This window comes from Buteo buteo, chromosome 3 (assembly GCF_964188355.1).
Source record: "Buteo buteo chromosome 3, bButBut1.hap1.1, whole genome shotgun sequence".
NCBI classification, from domain to species: Eukaryota; Metazoa; Chordata; class Aves; order Accipitriformes; family Accipitridae; genus Buteo; species Buteo buteo.
Window position 1 is genome coordinate 9,612,264 of NC_134173.1, and position 19,301 is coordinate 9,631,564.

At 35.9% G+C, this 19,301-nt stretch overlaps 1 protein-coding gene across 1 annotated transcript in view; it reads right to left on the reverse strand.

Moving 5' to 3' along the window:
- The window catches only part of LOC142028869 (dynein axonemal heavy chain 5-like), a 170,223-nt gene that overhangs the window by 118,502 nt on the left and 32,420 nt on the right, over nt 1-19,301 (reverse strand). Inside the window, exons 22-37 of the mRNA XM_075022779.1 lie at nt 18,602-18,809; nt 17,704-17,791; nt 17,461-17,584; nt 17,183-17,346; nt 15,914-16,006; nt 14,594-14,797; nt 12,692-12,772; nt 12,204-12,608; nt 11,925-12,043; nt 9,866-10,002; nt 8,642-8,804; nt 5,086-5,197; nt 4,629-4,757; nt 3,069-3,268; nt 2,812-2,965; nt 178-444 (exon numbers count right to left, since the gene is read on the reverse strand). Of these exons, the coding sequence (XP_074878880.1) occupies nt 178-444; nt 2,812-2,965; nt 3,069-3,268; nt 4,629-4,757; nt 5,086-5,197; nt 8,642-8,804; nt 9,866-10,002; nt 11,925-12,043; nt 12,204-12,608; nt 12,692-12,772; nt 14,594-14,797; nt 15,914-16,006; nt 17,183-17,346; nt 17,461-17,584; nt 17,704-17,791; nt 18,602-18,809 (2,648 nt within the window). The remainder of the gene's footprint in view (nt 1-177; nt 445-2,811; nt 2,966-3,068; nt 3,269-4,628; nt 4,758-5,085; nt 5,198-8,641; nt 8,805-9,865; nt 10,003-11,924; nt 12,044-12,203; nt 12,609-12,691; nt 12,773-14,593; nt 14,798-15,913; nt 16,007-17,182; nt 17,347-17,460; nt 17,585-17,703; nt 17,792-18,601; nt 18,810-19,301) is intronic.

The window sequence follows — 19,301 nt, forward strand, 5'->3', positions numbered from 1 at the left end:
AAAGCTCCATAAACTGATCTGATAGGGCATTCTTACTTTGCCTTTAAATCCTGTATTAGAAGATTCTATAAATCTTTTCATAAGTGAAAGAAATTTTCTCAACTAAATAACAAAATCCTTCATGGTCCTCACTTACTAATATTGACCATAAGAACATTATTGCTCTATTACTTGTACCTGAATAGTGTGGGAATCAGATGCTTGACCAAGGATTTCCAGAAGAGCAGGGTCAGATACAAAAAAGAATCTTGGAAATATTAACCTTTTTTTTTCCAAATACCCAGTCAGTGATTTCTGACAGATTTCCAATTGTTCCAGCAAATGTGGTAATAACTGTGCCAAAGTCTCATCTCCAACACAGCACTGCACAATGTTTGTTGTTTCATGGGCTCTCTGCATAATTCTCTGCCATGATTTATCAATGTTCTGAAATCTTCTGGCTTCCTGGAGTACATGAAAAACACATTAGCTCTTCCTCATGTTTGTCAAATTCTAAAAATTAAAGAATTCCATGAGACAAGGTAACAGTTTAATATTTCCCTTGATGTTCAAGTCGTCTTTGCAGGACTGATGTATGAATATTTATAGGCATGCTTATAATGGTCAGAGTTCAAATTGCAAGAGACAGACTCCAATGGGACAGTTCTGGAAATGTCTTTTATTTCATGTTGGGCACCAAAATTGTCCATATACAAGGATTCCAACACACCAAAAAACTCAAGCAGCAGCCTTCTCAGAAATGACATGTAATGGCTGCTCCACACAGGTTATGAGCAGTACAGTTGTTAGCAGTAACACTTGACAAACAAAAGCAGTATAAATACTCTGAAGGTGCTGCACTTGTAAGGTATTGTAGGTTAAGAGAGACAAATTCTCAAATACTGGGAGCTGGAGAATAAATATTTTTCTACACTGGGTATACTGATTTTAAAAACTCTTCACCTACAACAAATGAAATGTTAATGGGATCATAAATTATCTGAGAGCTAGAAGAGCTCTCAAGAGACCATCCAAAGCCATTTACCTGTCACAAGACAGTGTCATACCCATGCCACTCTTGAAAAACATCTGTCTGTCTTGTGTTTAAAGATGCTCAATGCTGGAGATTCAGAAGCCTCTCTAGGCAACCTTTGCCACTGGTGACTCTGTTTTAATATCTAAGCTTAATCTTTCTTGTGTGTACACCAATTATTTCTCATTATATTCATAGATACAGAGAACACATTGTTTTCTTCCTGTTAAGAGCAACACGTATGTTTTTTAGAACTTATCACGTCTTCTCTTCAGTTTTTCCTCTCCTTCAAGCCAAACAAGCCTAGTTGTTGAATCTTTTCTTGTGCATCATCCTTTCTAGATAGTTCCTCATTCTTATCACCCTATTCTATGCTCTCTTAAATTTGTCTGTGTTTCTTCAGCCAAAACTAGGTACAATATTCTAGTTATCAGTTATTGCTCTTTAGGCTTTCCACTTTTATGCCTGCATTTTACACGCCAGCAATCTAAAACTCATTTTCTAATTGTACTATGAGAGACAATGTCAAAAGCCTATCAAGACACACAGCGACTACTGGTTTTCTTCTATCCAAAAGCTTGTTGCCCGCCCTAAAAATAAATTAGATTTGTTTGACAGGTTTTGCTCCTAAAAAATTCACAGACTGTTATTCATCTGCTTGTTAGCTTCCAGATGCTTACAGACAGTTATTTGTTGCAGTATTCATCCAGGAATTGCAATTAAGCCCACTCATCTATCATTACTCCTCCACCAAGCTGTTCTTTCTCCTCCTTCTTAAAAGATAGTCACCACATCTGCTTTTTTCCCAGAATACTGGTTCATGTATCATCTTTGTAAGAAGTAGCTTTAGCAGTTATCAAATGCCTCAGCTGTGCTGCAGCATTTGTTCATCTGCAAAAACTGCTTATTGATTCTCTGATAAGCATTAACAATTATTAACGTATCTCACAAACTAAAAAAAAGTATTGTTATCTTAAACAACAGTTAAGAAAGCTTTACTTACCTTACAACAATTAATGTTAGTTTTGGAAATCGTAAGCCTTTAATTATAAAAGATGTGGCCTGAAATAATTTATTATTTAATAATTTCCCAATAATCATGGTTTTGTTAAGTTACAGCACTGGTTGGTCCAGTGCTACCAAACTGTGGTGTGTTAGAACTACATGAAAACCTCTCATTAGGAGACACAACAGAGAGGATGACTTATTCTGGTATTTCACTCCTGCAGGAAGTCAGATCATTCTTTAACTGTTTTGCAGCTGCTATTGTGGAAGTTCATAATTGCCTTTTGAAGATGTTGCAATAGTTCACACAGATTAACACACATGCAGCTGCCCAAGTCTTGCAGTGACTCTCTGTGGGACTTCCTTATATTGAGTCCTAGTGAGTACAGAATTCAGACAGAAAATCTGTCATTCTATTATTACATAACTTAAAGCCTATAAACATGTGCTCCCAGGAAGAAAGGGATGTCTGCATAAATGGCAAAAGTGATAAATCAGTTTTGTACCATTAAGTAGTCCTGAGCCTTGTAGTATCATATGATTCACTAATATTGCAAGCTGACAGGAACATTTGAGCCTGCATTACAAACAGTGCTGTTCCTGTAGGTTTGACCAAGTTTTATAAGCAGTTCAATCAGACAGAGTCCAGTTTTGCAAAACTTCTTCTGAACTACCTATGTGGAGCCCACAAAATTTATATGCATTATATGCATTGGCAAGTAAACTCTGTGATGTGGCTAATCCCTTGGTACAACATATTGCTGTTAACATATTGTTATCATAAATCAATATACCTGAGGTAGTTGTTTTGCAATGTCTCCACCAACAAACACAGCTTCAAGGTAAATCCAGAGGTTTTGTACAGTAATCCAGTTTTCAATTATCTCTGCAGTATTGGTCAACTTCTGAACCCATTGTTGTATAGTGGACTTAAATGGTGCATTATACCTGTGTGAACATGAGTCAAAGGGAAAAAGAACCTAAGATGATCATTGTTTCCTTTTGGGTTTGATTAGATTTACATAATATGTGCATTTATTAAGTTTTGTACCTGTTGCTCATGAGCGACCCCAATATCATGAGGCTGTCTTCCACCAAAGCTATTTTCTCCAGTATATCTGATCCTTTCAGAAGGAGTTCTCCTCGAGTTTTGAATTGACCAAAACTGAAAGCATGAGTACTCCATTCACTGATGACATGCTTCAATTTTGCTTCAATATCCTTTTCTTTAACAGCACTGATGCAGATATCCTGTGCAAATTAAACTAGTAAATTACATTCCTCTAAGGCTAATATAATGCACACTTATAAAGACAATTAAAATTCATTGGCTAGATCCAGACTTCAGTGTAAGTCCTAGCTAATGAAAATATACATTGAAATGTCTCAAAATTATTATATTACAAACTAGATTATATTATAGTACTACTTGTAACTGGAACATTTTATGGGCTATACTCTGTCTTCACTAGTACTAGCACCTTACACTTTTGAAAATTCACTAACTCACTGAATCTGCAGGCAGCATTTGCCTCTCTGTATGTATTAAAATTTGAAGTCAAATATACCTACTGAGAGGTTTAAGGAAAATACACATTAACAATCAAAGCCAATAAACAGTCCAAGAATAGAGCATATGTGGACAACATGACTGCCTGCTACTTCTTCAAGACAGTGAGGACAGCACTGTCATAAAATTGGTTATTGCATCAGAGAGAAAAGGAGCAGCTACTCAGATTGGACCCCAAATTCAGGTTCGGGAGTATGTTGGATTCCATTGCAGGTTTAAAGTCTTTCCTTTAGTGTAACACTGTAACTCTGAACCTTTCATATGGCTTAAATTCTTGTCTGGAAATTGGATACAGCAGAGGTTTGATTTCATGTTTTTGTCTTAGAAGTGTTCCTTTGTGGAACAAGACAAATCAGGTCACTACTCTAGAGGGACCACAGATTTAGCTGAGTGACAACAGAACTGAAATTAGAAACTGTTGGGGTTTCCCTTCTTTATTTTTAGCTACACTTTGTTCTTGCAAAAGGTAATGAGCATAAAGTTAATGTACTCACTAGACAATTACTGCCCCCCAAACAGAGGGGGCAATAGCTTTGTAGCTTGTGCACATTACATAAGCCTTCTCATCTTTCTGTGCTCTTGTGAAGAGTAACTTTTGAAAAACAAAAGAACCTTGTTCTACTTTAAGCCTATATCCTCCACTTCTACTGTGTTCCAAGGATTTTGACCACTTAACAGGATCAGACTTACATCAACTATTTTTTCTCTCTGATAAGACATTTAGAAGGAAGAAAAAAATTACGAGTAGGCAGACCCTAAACCAGAAGCATGACAGAATCACACTACTCTTAAAACAACAGAATTCCTTCTATGGAAGGATTAGTGTAATACCATCTATCCATTTAATCCTTCTCCAGAATAAAAAGGAAATAAACTAACCATCACTGCTAATACCAGCTACCAGACTCCATTCTTCAAAAGAATTCTCCAACTAAAGCCAAATTTTTTAATGTTACAAAGCTGCCTAGAAACAGGACTTCAAAAGCACAGAGCCCCGGATCACAAGTTATTTATTAAAAATGAACAGAAAAGTACATGTACCTCAATATCTTCTTTATATTTTAATACAGGGGCATCCATTATGTTTTTCAAAGAGAAATTTTCAGAATCAACATCAAAGTGATGCCCAGTTACTTGTGCAATTCTTTCCCAGTGTCGTGACATCATAGCCTAGAAAAGTTCATAGGAATTAGGGAAGATTTTTTAAAAATGTATTATTCTTAGGACTAGAATGATCACATACTTTTGCACTGCATCTGTTAAACAAATAGAAGAGTCTTGATTTCCATTCCATTGAAAGCATTAATAGTCCTTCTAATCACATTATGAAGTATTTTTTTTACTTTTCTGTAACTAAGCCTAATTAGATTTTTGCCATGAATCTATAGCTGCTTTTATCTACAAAAAAGAATTATGGAAAGCATCTTATAGTCATACAACAGAGTCTTCAATAGTTTTTCAAGTTAATCTTCTCTCCAAATTATTATGCTGAACATACTTTGTTTGCCATCATTTCAAGCAAAGGACAGCTCTCTGTGAAGTCATCAATTTTTTTTTTTAGGTCTTGAAAAGCTTGCCATTCCTTCAACGCTTTCGGTAACTTACGGATTCTTTAAAAAGCACAAAAAAGAAGAAATATTTATTCTTAATAATCACAATCCACCATTTAATAGTACAATATATTCCCATTTTTCAACCAGTAGACTGGTAGACCGTAAATAAAAATCCAGTTGCAAGCTGGCAACAATATATAGCTGATTATTTCTGACTGCAGGCATGAAACACTGCTAAAGACAGTAAAAATCACACTAGAATGACTTGGTTTCTCTTTCAGTTTGAATTAAAGGAGGTTAATTTCATGTGCAAACCTATGTCTGAACCTAAGCTTTTGCAGTGTCATTGTTTTATTAAAAATTTGAAAATTCACCCAATTTTATGAAGGGGAAAAAGTATTAAACAACATATATTTTTTCAAGCAAAATAAAGTACATCCTAAACAAAAACTGACCTGCTTGCAAACAGAAAAATACTTCTGTTTCAATCATACAAGTCTTATCTTATTCCTAGTTTGTACAAAAGACATTTAAAGAAAAATCTTCCTTTACGCACAATTTCAAGATGAAAAAAATTTGAAAATGAAGAACCTCTTGTACTGTGAATTGTCACAGCTCCACTTGCTTCTAACAAGTCATGCAAATTTTCATCTGCCAAAGCTATGGACCAAAGACTGACAGCAGTTCTTTTACAGCTCAATGGCAGAAATAAAAAGCTGCATAAAACCAACCCATAATGAAAAATTTCTTCAAAGTTCTCCATTTTTCACAGCTCAGAATCAGACAGATCTGTCACACAATGCTGGAGCATGTGTGAATTCTTCACTGCTTGCTGCTAAGAGGTAGATGAACATATGCATACTGTCATGGCACTACAACAATCACTGTAGTCTTTCATGTTGAATCCAACAATAGATAGTATTAAATATGCTAGTGAAAACATTGCAGAATGGAAAATTATACTCTGCCATGTATCAACAAGGCTTTAAGAGGCAGTTCCTGGCTACTTCTATGCTGAGGCACAACAAGTAACATTCTTACAAACTTTGTCTTAGGTTGGCAATTGGAAATGGGATCTCTTAGCTTGGTAATGAAAACTGCTGAATTTTTTATACAGATACCTTTTTTCTTTGCCTTGGTCTCAGTAATATCTTCTAACAGCAAGTTCCATGAGTTACACGCTATGTTAAAAAACTACTCCATTGTTCAGGTTTAAATTTCCTTCTTAAATTTACTGGACATTCTCTTTACACTATAATACAGTAAAATACAAAGGGAAACTGCGCTCTAGCTGTTACTACAAACTTCTATAATGCTCCCTACCACAAGCGCTTTCTCTAAATATTTATCCTTTTAATCTCATTTTAAATGGATTTATTTTCACGTATAGTTATTTTTCTGATTCTTCTTTTCACAATCCTAGATTTTCTATTATATTACTATTTTTAAAAGTGGTAGCAAAAAAGAACATTACAGTAAAGAACTATTCATATCTTTGTAATTACACTAAAACACTAATTGCATTTCCAGTGTTCCTGCTTCTTTCATAACACAGCATATCATCTTAGTTATTTCTGTGGGCACCCCCTGTACACTGTTTAAATTTCTCCAGCTTTAAAGAGTATAGCTTGATGTAATAATGCTGGCAAGCCTGTCAAAGGAAGGATAGTACTGGGTTAGACTTGTATTACAAAAAATATTTACTGCCTATTGGTGGTCACCTTCCTCTAAATATAGCTCAACACTCAAGAGGAAAAAAAAGTCACATGTGAAGTAAAAAGAGAAACACATAACTTTCAAAACTGTTGTCATGCAATGGCTTCCTTCAGAGTTCCAGTAGAAGGAAGCATAAAGAGAGTTCTACCAACCTGTAAAATATAATTAACTACAGAAAAATGATGATGCAGATTCCAGAATTCTATTGAAATGAGATCAAGCCTTACAGATATTGTCCAAATGCAGAAGTATGTATATTTCACATACATTAATTTTTACTACTACTATTATTATTATTTAAAAAAAATGAGGGGTTTTTTTCAAATTAATGACTAGAAGACAGTTCACTCAGTTTCTCAAGAAAAAGAAGAAAACCTCCATCCCACTCCTTCAGTGTGTACAGAAATGGACCCTGCTAAAATGGTGACACACTCAAAATACCATATGACTAAAAAGCCTGAGCAAACGTAACTTTTCCTACGCTTTTCAAAGATTTGGGATTAGATGAAAAACACAGATTTGATCTCAATCTCTTGAATAACACCAAAATGTAAGTGAAATCTCTCTCAGGTCGCACTGGAGAATTCAAAACCAAAAGCTGATCAGAACTACTGGTGAAGCAGAGACACACACACACACTAGTTGTTCCAGAAGAGATGCTCTGCGAAAGAGAAAGCTCTTTATATTGAGTATGAACTTGTCTCAACAGAACTCACTGAGAAGGTGATCAGACTCACTGTGTAAAGAGATGAAGAAAATGCTTGTACAAAAGTAATAAAAGATAAAAGAAAACAGAGAGACAGTTCACATCTTTTTTCCAATAGATATGCACAGGATAAAAATATTGCACATTTATTTTCATACTTCCGCATGTAATTTGGTTCCCATGTATATTCTGTAATTCCCATTAAGATTAAAACATAGACTGGTACAGATAACTACTCTAAAGGAATGGAGGCACAGAAAACTTAAGACCTGCATATAGACTCTCCACGTTTGCATGTAACAAAATTCCCCTTTTCTAGCAATTCTGTCCATTCTCCACTGCCAGGAATCAGAATTCAAAGAAAGCTGGCAAAGGGGAAACAATCCAAACCCTGTTGGTTCATGAGCCACTCCCTCTGACAGAAGTAACAAGCTGGGTCAGGGAAGTCTTGCAGACCCAGCCATGGCTGTTCAAAAACCAAAGGTGCATTTTTACCAACACAGTAGAAAAATTCCTCTGACTTCAGCAAAGCATGGTTTCACCTAACAGTTATTTTGCATGTAATGTGGAAAACATTATTCCTCTCAAACCTCATAAATAACCCCTCAGAATTTAGTGTGGCTACCTACCCTTCTTGAAATAACAATTTCAATACATAAAAATGCACAGAAGTAGACAGTAACTTCAAAATTCTGTCTAACATCACGGACTAACAATTGATTAGCTGTAAACTAAACCACTGAGAAGGTAATATATGAAGAACAGCTATGAAAGTTATTTATACTTACAACTACCTTGCCACAGGTTTACGCACCTTATTTATTAAGTAAGCTACAACCTACCATGTTGGTATATCCCAACAAGCCTAAAGTGACTTGCAGACGGAGCTAAGTAAGGTCATGCACTAGCTGCATACTGCACCATAGTCTGCAACTAGTGCAGCTGTGCTGAGCACTTAAGCAAGCCTAAGCTTGAAATAAACCAACAGATTTTTGCCCTTCAGAGCAATTTTCACAAGCTAAATAACAAAGAAAGCTGAGAAATAAAAACTGTATGCACTTCAATAAATAATAACTTACTTGTTTTGAAAATCCAAAAGTTCACTGTTAATTTTTTCAATATTTAAATCATTCCAAAGTATTTCATTGTATCCGTCGATACTAGCAGTAACTGAATTATAAAGACTGTAAAGTTTCTGAAGCAATGAAAGCTCACGTTTAATTTTGTGCAGTTCAGGATACTCTGTTTCAAATTTTAAAATAAGAGATTTGTGAATGTTAATTAGGTACAACTGTATTCATGAGCATAAAAATCCATGTATTTCTAAAATTGGTATTTAATAAATGTATGAAAACAGACATGCAGTCTTTTACATAGTGTCTGGTAAGACAAACTTTTCAGTTACATTATCAAAGAACATCAGATTTAGATGCATAGTAATTGTTTATATTGCTGTTTTTTTAATAAATATTCTTCTGTAATGATAGACATAGTCATATTAGGGCGGTGCTGCACCTCTCTCTGTTAGGGAGATAATGTTAAAAAAGTAGCTGAAATGGCAAAGGAATGCACTATAGTTTTAGACAAGAACTAAAATATCCCCTATCTCAGTTCGCACTATTTACTTAAGAGGCAGGGTTTGGGGATGGGGGGTGTGCTTTCAAAATAAAAATATACAGTATATATTACACAATACAAGTATTTAAAATGGACCTCCTTAACGGAAATGGTTTATTCAGCTTCTCTCATATCTTTGGGAATTCCTAGTTAAATATATCATGATTATTGCATATGTCTTCAGACAGGAAAATATACTGAATTTAGTATGTACAAATTAAAGTGCTTATCATACATTCTGCTGTAACTTTAATTCACACCACAGTCTTCCAAACTTGAAGCGTGTCTGAGCAGGAGACATAAGGATATTACAGATCAGTTGCACAGCCCAAGGGAATTCATTATATATCTGGAGCAGGGACAACTGCAGTACCTCAGCAGCATGTTTCCCAAATTTGGATATGGAAGAATACAGACAGGAGATGCACTTAGCTCTGAACAGAAAGAGCAAGAGAGCTAAGCAGCTAGACCCTGAGATACACGGAACAGTGCAATATTTTTCCATCTGATGTTTATATATGTGCAGACTGAGAGCCAGTTTCACACAGCTGCTTTTCATAGGAAAGACAATGATAATTTACTGCAAGGAGTTTTTCTACAATGAATCCAGCACTGAATGCATTTAGCAGGACCCACAAGAAAAATTTAATAGCCTAGACCAGGTATCCATACCCCTGAGAAACTACCTGTGATAGGAAGACCAAATAATTCTTCCCCACCAGAAAGAGAGATATACTTCCTCCATAGTTCATCAAATTTGGCTTGAAAGATCTGTAATCTGTCACTTGCTTCATGGGGAGGAACATTCTCCTCACTGGGGCCCCTGTAAAAAATAAAACAAATTCAGTGCAAGTATCAACCATACAGGTTTCACAAAGCAGCACAACAGAACCCAGACCTTACTTACTAAACAGTATTTAATATTTTCTAACATTTTTTCTAGAAATTTTCACAAAAGACACTAAAAGAGAAAATGCAAAGTATATTGTGTCCCAACATTACATATTGAGTAGTTCCTGAAAGAAAACCCAATTTACTTTCTAATAATAAAATTCATCTGGGTTACCAAACATATTACAAACAGCTAAAAAGATCTACAAATGTTTTGTCTTTGTTATTTTCCATTTCTTCTGTAAAATACATTTTAATGATTATTTTCATTTATATTCTTAAAAATGGAAAGACAGCAGGTATATAATTCAGGGGTGAAAACTGTGGTAGCTGATACTAGAATCATAATTAAGCACTCAGAGAAATAACAGAAAAAAAATACAATTTTGCCCTAATGAGTACATCTCAGCTGGAGGACTGGGTGTAATCCCCAGCTCTCATGCCTGGGACCAGTTCTTGGCTGCATCATAGTATTTTGCGAGGAGAAATGTAAGTATGTTGTCTTCTGTTGTGCCATAGTTAGTTCTAGAAGAAATACAGGCACATGGGCATCAGAGAGCAGTGCAGCCTGGCTTCTTGGCAAGGAAAATGGAGATGAAAGCAGTAACAAAGCCAGCAGATGCAGCCAGGACCTGGTCCCATAGTACCTGAGCAAGGAGAGCAGAGCAGGCCTGGGGATGGTAGTCAGGTTCAAATGAGAGTCCAGATCTTTAGACGAGTCCACAATAATTACATGGGACCAAGGTCAAGCAGGGATGAGGAGTCAGCAAGTCAGGGTCAGGAGCAGGTCTAGGGAAGGTAACCAGGATGAGACACAGTCCAGTGGTCACCAGGCTGTTCTGAGATCAGGATGAGAAGTGAGCCTGTGCGTTGGAATCCAGGTTCAGCTCTGTAGGGTCCATGCCCAGGCACGGGCATGGCTGCAACAGAGCTGGAGCTGTAGGTCAGGTCAGGGGGCCAAGCAGTGAAGCCTCAGCTTTAAAGCAAATCCCACAGGAAGGGGTGTCAGCCTCTGCTGAGGCTTCCCAGCAGAGCTGCCTGGGAAGCCAAACACCAGGTTACCATTTGGACCACCTTGTTTGTAACACCAGTGCAAAGCACCTGCCCTAGGAGAAGAGTATATACTCCCCAAGGCCCTCCAGCAGTCTGTACTCTATGCATTCACTGAATTCTGTTCATAATAGCAAGGCAGCCTGCAGAGGCTGTACATAAAGCTGCTTCACACTGCCCACGGGCTATAGGTGTGCAGTGCACGCCTACGGTCAGGTGCTGACATGAACTTCATTGCCAAAAAACAAACACTGTACATGTATTGTCCTAGAACCATAATGAATGACAGCTAACCATATTCTGTCTTTCCTTCTTTGTTGCTAATGTAGAAGTGTCCAATGAAGCACATATACCCCAAATTTAAATTAAAAAAAAAAAAAAAAAAAAAGCCAAAGCTTAGAAGTAAGACTAAGTAAGACCAGTAAACTTAGAAATACCCTGAACTGGAATCTCCACTCACAACCAAGGCACTACTTACATAAAATATCCACTTAAGTGCTTTGTTGAGTTTAGAACATGCCAAAAAACTTTAAATTTGGATCTGCACTGAGAATTTGATATTTTTTTTCCCCCAACCTATTAACTCTTCTGGAATTTCACTGACCCTAGCATTGAAATTATGGGAAAGAATCTGTGGCAGTAAGAGTATCTGCCCGTCTCATATTATTCTGAAATTAGGCTTTTTTATCAACTGTCATATATACATTAAGGCTGTGCTGTGTTTATTTTCTGAAGACCTTTAGATACACCATTTTTGAGCAATCACTAATGAAGCATAATTGTATTGCACCACAGGTCACCTACTTTTCATCATAATCTTTGTAAAATTCTGCAGCATCAATCTGGAATTTTTGGACACCACTCAGTAAATCCGTTTTCATGTCTGGCTGTACCTTCAGCAACAAGTCCTCAACCTGCAGTGCCTACATGCAGACAAAGAGACAAAACAGGCAGAAAAGAGGCAGGAAAAAAAAGCACAAAGTTTTAAGTAAGAAAATAGTTTTGTTCTAGCATTTCAACATTAAAAAGGCTGACAATGACTTTGCTATATATATGATTTGAGAAATAACACAGCTATGATACCTGTGCATTTAGGTTCTTCCAGGCATAAGCCAATCCATCAACCCTTTCTGTATTTCCATCTTGAAAGAGCAGATTGTATTTATGAAGCACAGAGTAAGATTCTTCTATAGGTCCAACTGTCAGGTCAATTTTAATCTCATTCTCTCGAATTTCCTTTAGTGCTTCCATTGCTCCCCGTACATCATCAAGGTCATGGATAGGTCTGCTTAATCTCTTGCTAACATTTTCAATAAATGAATAAATTTCATCCATGTCTGTGGCAGACTTTTTATTCAAAGCTAATCCAAATGTTCTTTGTCTTGAGCGGCATTCCTGAATTAAGGCTATTTTCAATGACTCTGTTGCAATATCCACTGATTCCAGTACACAGTGATTTGGCAGTTCTCTGATTTGCATTTCTAATTGCTGAGACAAACACAAGTGTTCAGCTTTTAATTTCACTACAATTTCTCTGAACAGTTAATTTTTATTGAAGATATAATACTTACAGAAAAGTATCTGATTTGAGTTTGGAATTCAGCCATTGTTGGTTTAGTATCTATAAATTCCCTCACTTTTTCCTCTGGATCCTATATAAAAGAAGTTTATTTTAATTATCATTTAGCATTGGTTTTACAATAACCTACAGGGGACCCAGTTGCCTGAGGTACTGTGCAAACACAAATGATCCCTCTCTAAAAGAGCTTAAGATAAAAGCATTAAGATCAAATTGTTTAACTTGAACTGCTTTTCCGGTCTCTTACTCTTTGTACAGTACTCTTTAAAGCACTTGAAATCTATCTGTAACTCAAAAACCAACACAGATCAGGATATCCCCTATGCATCCAAATATTACTACAAAATTTACAATGTAGTTGCTAAAACTTTGCTGGAAATACTTCCTCCCAGTCTCTCTTCTGCCTGCAAACCCCCAAAAGCAGTTCACATGCTCTAAAAGGTATTGAAATGGTAGTGATTGTATCCAGCCACCTTCACTCTTCCTGAAACAGTATATTTAACTGCAGTTTCTACCTACAAGTGGCCGGGCCATTTGGAGCAAGCACAGTTTGGCAGGGAAGGATGGATCTAAGGGAAGAGGGGGCATTTAGCTTGTTGAAGCTTGTTTAAAGGCAATAGAGCACTGAGCATCCTTCCTTTTCATAAGGTAGGCCAGTCTCTGCAGAGGTGAGAACTTCAGTGTCACCAGCTCAATAAATGTGTTAGATTCTTGATTCAATTACAGACAAATGATCTTCACCCAGTTCAATGACATTCACCTACAGTCTACACTGCGAGGTCCCTGAGAAGCTGTTCTGGGTTCTCTGGCCAATAATGAGTTACCAGCGACAGTTCCCAGTGGTCCTACAGAAATTATAAAGATGGGAGAAACAGTGCCAACTCTTAAGGAATTTTAAGGTTAAGGAGCAGATTAGTTGACTATTTTAGAAGATTTTAGTAAACAGGAAACATTATCATGCTATTGCAACATCCAGGCTGACTGTGCCTTGTCTGGGTGAAATGACATCCCATTAACATGTGGTTAGCTCAAACAATATCTCCAAAGACTGAGGTAACTAAGCATTAAGATTTGGAACCCCAGAAGCCATGAAGAGGTGAAAATGCCCTGTCTTAGCCTGAACTCTAACTGTGGGAACGTGGTCACCTATGAGTTGGTTTAGGAAGGGGAAGTTAAAAATAGTGAGCAGTTACAAAGGTAAGATTACTCCTGTTTTGGTTGCTTGTTTCTCAGACTGACCAAAGCACCTTTGATAAGTAAGACCAGTAGTTGTCTTACCAGAGTTGAGTTTCACTAGTCAGAATGTACACAAGGTTATATTTCACGAAGTATCTCCTGCCAAAACATTCCTCAGAGCTTTACCATTTATGTCACTGGACCCACTTCCTAATGAAGACAACTCCATCAGCCCAGATTCTCTTCTGTTTTGGAATCCTTATTACTGGAAAGATTTCCTAGATTTAGTTTATCATTTTTGTGAAAAAATAGAAAAGCTGCTTTCAGCAGTGGTTGATGAAGAAGAACTAGTCAGTTTAATATTCAAGAACAGTTCTGTAGTCTGCAATTTCTCAGAGATTCTGCTAAATTATTCTTTTTTATAATCTATGGAGACAAGATGCTGTCAGAAAGATTCATAAGCATATGAGAGCATAAGCTTGTTTATGCTCCAACATTCTTTTTTGTTCTTCTGCTTTCTTCCTCAGATGGTTTAATTGGTAAAGAATGAGAAGTTCTGGTCAACACAAGAGTAGACAGAGGAGGTATTATGGGTATATGGATTCTATCATGAAACCAATGCTTCTTACTGAGCACACAGTCTCCTTATGCAACCCAAACCAGTTTATTTAGAAGATTTCACTATATAGCAACATATTTTATTAAATATGTATCTAACCTTGTTCCAAATGCCTGAAAATTCAGAAAAGCTGTTCAGAAGATCCGAAACTTCAGTTTTAAGAGACGAAATAATTGTATTTAGTTGGATCACCACTTTGTTCACATCCTTATGCTCAATGATCTGCTTGTCTAAAGGTTTCAGTGCCACCACCCTGGTGAGTTTGCTCTCATCACCTAGCTCTACAGCAACAGCTTGTTCAACCTGGCATAAATTAAACAAGAAAAAAATTATGTCCAGTAGCTTTGTTTATTTTTTTCATTATGGAATGCCCAATAATGCACACAAAATAAGTGCTTCTAAGAACAGATAGAAAGTGCAGAGAAAGCATCCACAAGGAGACTCCCTGTTCATAGCTTGGATTTTTACAGAACTATAGTTCTAGTGTTAAAGCTGATTTTATATAAAAATTGCCATGTGAAGCTCTATAATAATCGTCTCTGAATGACATCTGTCAAATATGCGTCATATACAACTGTGTTGTTTCCTGCTCCTACACAACTGCTCAGGTCTTCCTGCTTTCTTTAGTGTAGAATTTTAGTCTATGCCCATTCTTGGCCACAAAAAGTCCTGGAGGCAGTGAAGGGTTTGCTGCTTGGAAATAAGCAAGCAATTCTGCTTGAGGAAACTGAATTCAACCCACTCTTTCCTAGTTTGTTTTTTTTATTATTTATTTTCAGGACTTAAACAGGGGTTTTTTCATTAAAATTAGCTGATCTGTTTTTCATGTCAGATCGACAGAATAGGAAGATATTTTTACAAAGACACTTTTCAGCACAGATCTACATAGATCTGTATTTCATTACCAGAGGAAAGAATTAAGGTCATTTGATTACCATAAAAAAATTTCAGTTTCTATCTATACCTCAGAACTTCCCAAGGTTTTAGTGTTCATTTTGATGCCAGTTAAAATATTTATATTGTATTTACTGTACCATTATAGGTGCTGTAGGCAGCCTGAAAGTTTAACTTAAAATAAAGTTTTTGCCTGGGAAGACTGGTAATAATTTATACTCAGCTAGTAGTACCCATGGATAATTCTCATACATTCTCTACAATATCATTATCATCATCATACATAAACAGTATTTTTAAAAGATTTTTATTAAAGCAATTTTTGGTTTTAATATTAAAAACCACCAAACATAAGGTTTATGAATTATTGCTCTTATGTTCAATTACTTGGTATAGAGATTAAAAACCAGGCTTTCACTTAACAGGAAGATCCACCAGATTACAAGTATTGGTACAGAACATATGAGATCAAGAAATGTTAATCAAAATACTAAAATTTTAAAATAATTAAAACAAAATACTCACCTGCTGCTGTTTGTGATGTAAGCAAGCAAATTTCCACAGGGGGATATTTTTGGCTACTGATAACATAATATTTACTGCTTTGTTTACAGCACTCTGAAAACAGCAAAACATTCACCTTGAGCACACAGAGAGATTATCACAAATAAGGGGGGGGGGGGGGGGGGTGTAAAGAAAAAAAAGAAAAAAAAGGAGCCTCCAAACAACACCAAAATGGAAAAATTATACCTCTATCTTTACAGGAAATATTCTAATAAGCATGAAGTAGGATCACCCAAAACCCATTTTGTAAGGGGAAAGAGTACTCCATAAAGCTTTATCACAGTCCTGCTACATTTATGTGGTTTTCAAAGAAGAAGGTAAGAGAGCTTTATGAACAGTAATCATGAATCACTGAGGATCCTAACTTAATTATAGTACTATTTCCCCTTAAACTGGTTATAAACGTAGTTATTTATCATTAATAATAATAGTTCTCACATTCACATTAGAATGCCTGAATATATTTGTCTGAATTTGTGATGGTATAGTCTATAATGTATACAGGCAGCTATATAAATTATTGTATAACTTCTTCTATCTATGGTATTTTTAAATTACACTTAGTGGTCTGATTTCTTACTGACAACACCATGAAGGTTGCAAATGGAATCTGAGAAAGAATTCAACTACTGATTTTGACAGTGACAATGCTAAATGAAAAGTCCACAAATCAACACCATAAACAACTAATACTTCATGAATAATTTCAGACATCATAGGAGACTGTAAGTACATGTGTAAGAATTTTGCTTAATTAGTATAAGTTTAAACGAGTGCTCATATTTTTCCACAGCTTAGGGCTTCAGGCTGGTAATATTTTTCTTTACAATTCACTCCTGCAGAACTCTGATTTATGAATGGTGTTTTGAACTGACAACATCAATTTATACTCTGAAAGAGTTTAAGGAGACCAGGAAATCAAATCAGGTGGTATCAATGGCATTCATTTTTATTTTTGCATTCACTTTGAAATGTTTACTTCTAAGTAGAGGGTTGTGAACATGAGTTACTGAGATTTAGGAAAACAGTTCCTTCTACTGGCCTGCATAACAAACCTGACCAGTGGCTTTATGTCCTTTGCACCCAATGAGGTCACAAACTCAAGTGACTTTTAATTTTTTTCTCCTTCCTTTTATTTTTTATACCAGATTAAACTCACACGTTGTTTTTAAACAATGCATTTATAAATGTTTTACCATAAATGACTGAGACGTGCAATTACTTTGTTACCTGAATATCTTCAAGACTTGGTCTCAGGACAACATTTGGAATAGCCAGTTGAATTTCAGCTTTGAACAAAGGAACCCTCTGTGTCTCTACGAACTTGGTCATCTGATACCTAGAGTCAACAATGCGCAATCGATGTCTTAAGGACTCTAAAGAAATCTTCATGCCTAAATAAATAGAATATTTAAGTGAGGTTATATTTTTTTACCACAATAAGCTTGGGGAAAAAAATCTTAAAATTATATTAAAAAATTAAACATATCTGAAAAAGACAGACTCACATCTGACCAAAGAGTCAGTATTCTTCTGACAAAGCTGTGCCATCAGATTATAGTAACTACAGGACAGGCATTCTTGGCAGCGTGTTTTCTGTTTCATATCAAGATGTGTACAGGCATATGAATCCTGAAGAGTTAAAGAGAAATTCTTAGGAAAATAACCTTATTATCCAGCACATAAGCGAAATATCAAGTATCTGACCAGGTTATAAAAGGTTACTTTTTACACTGTAGTGGTCTTCTTACCTCCAGAGTTCTCCCAGCATCTGCTTTCAGTCTGTGCTTAAGAATATCTACCAGTTCACACGCAGAGCATTCTACTTGCTGACTCTGTCTACAAAAACAACCTTACAGTCACCCACAGGGAATCAAACATAAGGAATACTCTTTGCTGTTTTCCAGGCACATAACCCAGTCTCACTGCACTGTGAAGAATTGTATGTGCAGGGAAATACTCTTATACTTTTCAGTTTGTTCCTATTGCTTAGGCATACAGAGAATGTAAGACATTAAGATATGCAGACTATCAAGAAATCCAATTGTCAGACTTATATCTGATTCAACTTGTCTTCATAATAATTAAAGAAAAATAAGTTATTTTACAGCTATGGTTAATAAAACAGGCTTATCATGATGATACAGTGAGATAATCCATGAAATCAAAATTAGTAAAATAAAAACAAACAAATAAAAGTAGAAGGTATCTTATTTTGCACAGTAAGCATAGACTTTTTTTGGGGAACAGCTGAACAACTATTCTGCTATAACATGGAAAATAAGCATAGGCCAAAAAGTCTGCAGCACCAGGAGAATAGGAAGTCTTACATTAGCTAGCTAGCATTAAGGAACAACCAATTAACATGGGGATGACATTTCAAGTCTTATCCATCTTCATTTTTCTTGCTACTGATTAGAATGCCATAAGAAGAAAAATATGAATGCTAAACACTAGAGATGCAATCTTTATCTGCTGTATTCAAGATACTTGGGAGTTTCTGCCTGCGTCCTAAGACTATCACCTTGCTTTAGACTAGTACTCTGTTAAAATAAAATTTTAAAAGTAAACTCTCTATGCATAAAAAAAGTATTATGTAATAATCCCTCCCAAGCATGGCCTTCAAATCTATGCAATGAATAAACCTACTGAGAAAGCTTATGAGCAGTAGAGATAGCAAGCTTTTCTGTCTGTTGCAGGAAAGAAAGCACATCTATAGGTTCATCTTCTGGCAAAATTATCAGAGCAGTGTTCGACATATCCTCCAGAATTCTTTCAATTCTGCATTCCAGGGTATCAGCTGCTTCTTTAACTACATAGTCCAACTCCCTCAGGGTACTATAAACATTCTCAATAACTAAGGAAGGAAAAGAAAATAAAAACAAATCATGATAAACATAGACCCCTTAAATCTCATCGTGTGTCACACACCCCCCCCCCCCCCAGTATTACAATAAAATGAGGATTTAATGGCAATGAAATATGTGATTAAGGCCTGGAACCAAAACACGATGAACTTACTCTACTTTGAAATCTTTAAATGAAACCATTTTATAATAAATAGTACAATAGCCTTCAAAATATCTCTTCCTTTTTGTATTAAAAGAACATTGTAATGAAAAGAATCAATGGAATCAGCGGAAAACAGAAAGGATACAACTGTCCAAAAATTATTTTGGTCCTTCTACATAAATCCACAGAGAAATTCAGTACTTTTATCATTGTAATTAACTTATAAATTTAATGGCTAAAATTCCTCCAGCCAAGATTATATACTGGTTAAACCACTAGATTTCTTCTTTCATGGTTTGACCTACCTTGCTTTGGAAAGAGATAAACTAAGTCCTTT